The sequence below is a fragment of the Manis javanica genome, chromosome 12 (assembly GCF_040802235.1).
Source record: "Manis javanica isolate MJ-LG chromosome 12, MJ_LKY, whole genome shotgun sequence".
Classification (NCBI taxonomy): Eukaryota; Metazoa; Chordata; class Mammalia; order Pholidota; family Manidae; genus Manis; species Manis javanica.
The window spans coordinates 13918542-13925006 of NC_133167.1; the positions used below are offsets into that span (position 1 = coordinate 13918542).

A 6465-nucleotide genomic window follows, 5' to 3' on the forward strand; every position below is an offset into this window, starting at 1 on the left:
GAGTTTGCAGTCTGCAGAGGAATCTGCATATCTGCAGAGTTTGCGTATCTCAGGAGTGTTAGGGCCGTGGGGAGCCCGTGGTGGTGGTGGTGGAGGTGGGCAGTGGGAGGTCCTGGCAGGTATGTTAGTGAGGGTGGAAGGGTGTTTTCCTTTTAACAACATTCTGCATACATCTCTCTTACAAAAGAAAGTGGAAAATTTTATTAAGGTGAAATAAATAAATTTTTTTCAGTTTCCTCTTAATAAGCTCACAGAACTTCTACGATATGACATGGCAGCTGCTGGCTTCACTGAAGCGCTGACCTTTGCTCTGGTACGTCTTGGGTGCTTTTTCTGTCCAGCTGATTGTTTACATTGAATTGCTGAATTACTTATTCTGTGATTCAATATATGAATTTATAAAATCTAGACTGCTAAAATTTCCAGGTTCCAGAAGAATAACTTTGTAATTTGAGATGATACAGTTTCTGGTGAAGACATGTTGATTTCTTTTTTTAGTCTCAGAAAGACACGAAGGACAAAATGTCTTAAATGACAGATGCGATGTATCTTACAGTTGCATGTAAATGTTGAGGAGTCACAATGAATTTCATAACCAAGTACTAAGTTAGAGGTTTTCGTCTTAATTTGGTTGTGGCTGTGCCCGCTAGATGCCGCCCTGGTTAAGGGTTTATGGACTGTTCCACATTAAACTTACTTCTTTGTCTTTGAACATGTTCACAAACATTTGCTTTGAGTTGAAAAGCTGACATAAAAGGCCTAAATCAGGAAGTGAATTTTATTACAAAATCAGAAGAAACTCCCCCCACCAGATTGACCATTTGAAAAAAAACCAGTGTGTGTGCCGTTGTCTCTCCCTCTTCTCTCCTGCTGAGCATGTCTGTGGTGCCCACAGTGTGGTTCAGTATTTAGGTAAATTTCAACTTGAGGTGTAGGGCAGAAATCAAGCCAAAACATCAACATCCAAAAGGTTACTTCTTTTTCTCCCTCCAGCTCAGCTCCAGCCCCCAAATTCTCGAGTCTTAGAGTATGAGCAGTAGGTTTTGGCTTTGTCACTGCGGAGCGCCCGTGTCTCGGGGAGAACATGCTCTGCCTGCTGACTAGTGGCTGCTCTGCAGGGAGTTGCCCCTCTGTCAAGGGCTGTGTGGAGGCGCGTCCCTCTCGTGGTGCTGGCAGCCGGTCAGCTGTGGGCCAGGGCCTCTGCATCCAAGGCCTGTCACTGAGCTGCTCAGCGGGAGTGCCAGAGATGGTCTGTCAGCTGCGCCAGGTCCCTACAACACACTGGCCTCACTCTGGGGAAAAGGAGTGAGGTGCGAGAGTTCCAGGTTTGTAGTAACACTGTTCCTATAGGAATTTCAACTTAAAGGCACTTATAAAGTAACTTTATGAACAAACCAGCACATCATTGGGCCTTCTATCTTGTTTTCTGCATGAGTGACAGCCCTTCTTTTTCTAAAACCCAGCCTTTGTCTTTTCAAGTGTGAGGCACATCTCATCATTATGATTTTGCTCTATCAGTATACTAGTTGTAATGGTTTCTTTTAAGTTAGCTCACTTTTAAAACTACCTTCTTTAGCCTTGTAAGAATAGTATTCATAAAAATTTCAGGCTTCATTTACTTGTTATATATTTTCTAACAAATTAAAATAAACACATAAATATTAGTACTTTTAAGGCTACTGCCACTTCAGGATTTAAACTGCTTTGTATCTTTGTCCCTTATCATCCGTCCTCATGGCAAAGCATAAGGTCACGTGGCTATCTAGCTGTGTATCACCATGTGTCTTTGGAGCCTTTTTCTTTTGTATAAACAAGTCCTACTTCTATTGCATCATGTAAATTGCATTTCCTAATCAATCCCTTTATAATCTAAAACTCCGTGCTGTGGGGGAAAAATCAGATATTCCCAGTATGCCTGCTACCATTGTCCACGTCTGCAGCCATGGCAGATCAGGGAGCCCTTGTCTGCTATGCCCGGATGTGACTTTAGGATCCTTCCCAAGAGAGCATGGCAAGAATTCTTAGAATTGGCAATGGCATAAAACAAATCTAAACCCATCCTTTTTTTCCAAGTGAAATACAGACCAGCTAGACCTCAGAGGCCATTGTGTAGAACAGGCCAGTGAGCTGAATCACTTACTGTTGGAATACTTCAGTAATCTGATGGCACATAAGTTTTCATGTTAAGTTTTAAGTTCTTTTGCAAAAAGCTAGCACTAGTGTATATACTAACTGTTCTTATTAATGATTTATTAATCATCATTGCTAATACTTTTTGAGCACTTAGTTTGTGTCAGGTATTTTATTTGCACTATCTCTTCTCATCATTAGTCTTGATGTACCTAATAGTGAGTTTTATTTTATTACTACCCTATCATCCTAGGTTTTGAATGTGATAAGCACCTTCCTCTTTTTGGTGGGTGACTGCTTATCAGGTGACTTTTTGCGAAGAGCTTTATCAAGCACATACACACAAAAGTGAGATGATAAAGTAGAGCAGTGGGCAGAGTTCAGGCCACTTGAATTTTGCTCTCACGCCTACCCTTCTGCCGCAAGTGAGCATGGAGTTGGCAGGGCCTCTCGTGGTAGTCAAGACAGAAAGCCAGAGGAACACCGAGGAGGGAGAGCGGATCTCCGACTCGAGTCATCAGGGATATTTTTATGACGAGTTAGAAGACATGTCAGATGTCATTTAAGTAGAACGTTGGGACATGGCAGCAAGTAGGCAGGGGAAGCATTTTAGATAAAGGTAGGGAACAGTGTAAGGTTCAGGGAATGGGCAGCGAGTTGTAGGAGAAACGGGTAAACGGGAAGGGCCCGGGTGCAGTTGTACTTCCATCTCCATTTGAAAAGTTTACATTAGCTCTCCATCACGGGTGGAACTCATTGTAAGAGAACTGTTAATATTAAAATGCGTCTGCTGCAGGCCTGAATTAGTTGATACCTTTCTTATCTTATTCTTGACTGATTTATATAATCAACATTGCTACGAGACCATAAGTTGGTGTATAGCATTAAGTACTTTTTCTATTAGATTGAGTCATTGCTTTTCCATATTGATCTCCTTTGTATGTGCTTCTTAGTGCTCCCAAGAAGATATTGCTGATAAACTTGGAGTGGACATCTCTGCAACAAAAGCAGTCCACATAAGTAATCCTAAAACAGCTGAATTTCAGGTAAGAATTTTAAGTTGATAAGAATTTGTGTATAAATGGAGAAGCCATACATGAATTATGGAAGGATTCTTCAGTTATTGTACCTCAGATGGCAAAATCTTGGAGCTTTTTAAAAATCAGGTTTATAATTGGTTTGTACATAGTTTGTTGATGAAAAATCCTGGAACTTCTTAAGCTTTTCCTGATAACGTTAGAGTTGGGCTTTGCTGGCTTTGTGTGGTCTAGCTCAGCCTTTCTTGTTTGCACTTTCCATTTCACAGTTGATTTTTAAATTTCATTTTCAGTGTTCATCTCCTTTCCACCTGTTTGTAATGAATGAATCAACAGCTGCTCCCGGGACCTCCATTAAGTCATTCCTTTGAAATCAGTTGTTACATCAGTTCTTGACGGCTGCCTGTGTCTTAACTAGTTTATTGACAGTTTCATGCAAAGTGTAGGACTGTTTGAGAATGATACCACCTTAATAGTAAATGACAAAGGATTTACATTATAGATTAGGATATTAAGAGGTATAAAAAGAACATTTCAAGGTTATAATAGCTTTGCTTATTTATGACTTCAGATTGTTTCACCTCTGCCATACCAGTAAGGTCTCATTCTATTTTTCTTGCATATGTAATTCTTTGATTATTTTAACACAGGCTGTAGAGAAAATCTTGTCTTCTAAATTCAAGGGGAATCCTTGAATTGGTAGAAAATGCTTCGAAGAAAGTTGATACTTATAAGATATCTGAACTGTCTGATTTGAGATAGTTTCTTTGGATCTTGGCTTTCACTTCTGTAATAGTAGGGGGCTGGGTTCTAAAAATTCTAAAAATTTCTAAAAATGTTTAAATCTAACTATAAAAAATCTATCACTAGAACTACCTACTAATGTGGCATATTAGAGCTAGACTAGTTAAAGAACTAATTGGTAATATGTAGCAAGCACATGAATTTTTTCTCTGTATTCAAGGTTAGAACTTTGAGGAATCTCTATTCTGATTTGGAAGGATTGTGATGAGTTTTTATATCTGGTTTTCTGAGCTCACTAGCTTTTCTACTGCTTTTAAAAGATGCTCACAGTGTTCTTTTTAGTAAGAGACACTCAAATTCATTGGCATAGAGTAATTTTTCAGTAAATCTTAATGGATTTTTATTTGAGTTTATTCCAAATTTCCCTTTTTCTTCCAGTTTTCACTTATCAAACTTGATAGGTTTCATAAGATGTGGTAATATTATGTTCTTTAGGATTTATATCCTATCTTACCTATTTATATAAGTGGAAGGAAAACAAATCAGAAACACATTACATGTCACTATAAATAGCAGTGGCTTAGCACACTTAATATTTCTGTATAAAAAGCATTACAGATGAAAGAATCTATCTTTTAGACTTGGTAGATTCTGTATTTTACTCTTGCTTTACCAACAGATATATATATCCTGCCATTACTTATATGACTAACTGGCTTATATTTGTTTATTGTTAAATGTAAAATTGTTCATGGGCTTTTAACACTTTCTTACCTAAGCCTATTCTTTCTCCTGCATAATTGTTAATTTTGGACTGTTTCTAATAGTAGATATGTTAGAAAATGGGTAAAATAAGAGAAATGGTATTTAATTAAAATATGTAAATATTATTACAAGTGTAAGCACTACAAAAATTACAATTATAATTATATAATTATATTAATTTTAAGTAAAATTACAGAATATTGTATCTCCTCAAATTAGCAATAATATTCCTTAATATCCTCAAATATCCAGTCATTATTCAAATTTTGCAAGTTGTCTCAACTCTTTTATTTAATAGTTTGTCTGATTTGGGATTCAAGTGATGTTCATACATCAAAGTTGATTGTGCTTCTGCAGTATCTTGATCTACAGATCGCCCCTGTATTCACTCCTCCTTCCCTCTCTCTCTCTTCCTCTCACTTTGTTAAAAAAATGGGGTCATTTGTCCTGTAGAGTGTTGTGGGATCTAGGAGGGCTGCTCTTTAAGCTGGGGCTGTCAGGGCAGGCCTCTGTGGGAGAGAGCTTGGAGCAGAGACTTGAAGAAAGAAATTAACCACATGTGAATCTAGAGGAAGAATATGTGAGGCAGGAGAAAGAAGTATGGGGGCTGGAGAAGGAAACCTGCTTGCAGTGTGCGGCTCAAGTGCAGTCAGCCAGGAGGAGCAGCAGGTGTTGAGGTTGGAGAGGAGGCCAGGGCCGGATTGATATAGGGCCCCTTGTAGAGCATGGATTTTATTCAAAATCTGATGGAAACCTGTTACAGATTTTTGAGCAGGAGAGTTCCACGATCTGATTTAGATCACTCTGTATGGAGAATAGACCATAAGGTGTCAGGTGGAAGCAGAGAAACCAGCTTAAGAAGTTCGTGCAATAGTTTGGGCAAAAGGTAATGAATGGTGTTGGAGTCTGATTGCAGAGCCCAGACTCTGAGCAATGTCATACTACTGCTTATAAAACTCTCCCAGTAATAGGATGGTAAAAGCTAACATATCTTACAGAGCTTAGAATGAAAAATTTATTTCATGGATGTAAGCAGGGAAGTTTTCCTTTTTTTTTTTTCTCCTTTTCCTTTTTAAAAGAAGTGGGATGTTTATTTGTATTTCTTTGGCTGCTAAGCTGAAAACTATAGTCACAATCTTTCCATAGTAGCTGCATAGTTGTTTTTAGTGCCATGCCTACACATTTGTGTTGTTTGCCTTCCTTAATTCTATTTATATTTTCCGTGGTTCTGGTTTTTAAATTTTTTGGTTAATTTATAGTTCTATCTATTTAAGTATTTGTATTTCTTATAATCTACATCAATTACTTATAAAATAAAGCAGGATATGAAAATTTACATATTTGAGTTCTTGAAAGTGAACTTAATTTTTAAAGTGATAATAGAATAACCAATCCAAGATACAATTATATTTAGGTTAAAAATATTTATTTCTCACTTATCTTTTTAATCAAACTATGGTTTTCATTTTGTAAGTTGGGATGCCTGAGTGCTTTCAGTTTTTTTAGTGCCCCAGAATTGAAAATTAAAAATGACTGGGATATTTAGGCATTACATTTTCCAGAAGTGTCTTCCTGTGAGGCCATGGAGTCTTGCGGCTGTTTCTTTAATCAAGCCCGTCTGTCTGGTTCCCTTCGGTCAGTGCAGTTTCACGTCTTGTCCTGTAGGTGGCACGCACTACCCTTCTTCCTGGCCTCCTGAAGACCATCGCAGCCAATCGGAAGATGCCCCTTCCTCTGAAACTGTTTGAAATCTCTGACATTGTTGTGAAAGATTCTAGCAGAGGTAAGA

The 6465-nt window shown here is 38.1% G+C and overlaps 1 protein-coding gene across 3 annotated transcripts in view; it reads left to right on the plus strand.

Moving 5' to 3' along the window:
• Positions 1–6465, plus strand: part of FARSB (phenylalanyl-tRNA synthetase subunit beta) — a 102881-nt gene that overhangs the window by 26006 nt on the left and 70410 nt on the right. For all 3 annotated transcript variants that reach the window (XM_037015849.2, XM_017661734.3, XM_073218061.1), the window contains 3 exons: positions 233–313; positions 3084–3176; positions 6342–6459. In XM_037015849.2, coding sequence (XP_036871744.2) covers positions 233–313; positions 3084–3176; positions 6342–6459 — 292 coding nt within the window. The remainder of the gene's footprint in view (positions 1–232; positions 314–3083; positions 3177–6341; positions 6460–6465) is intronic.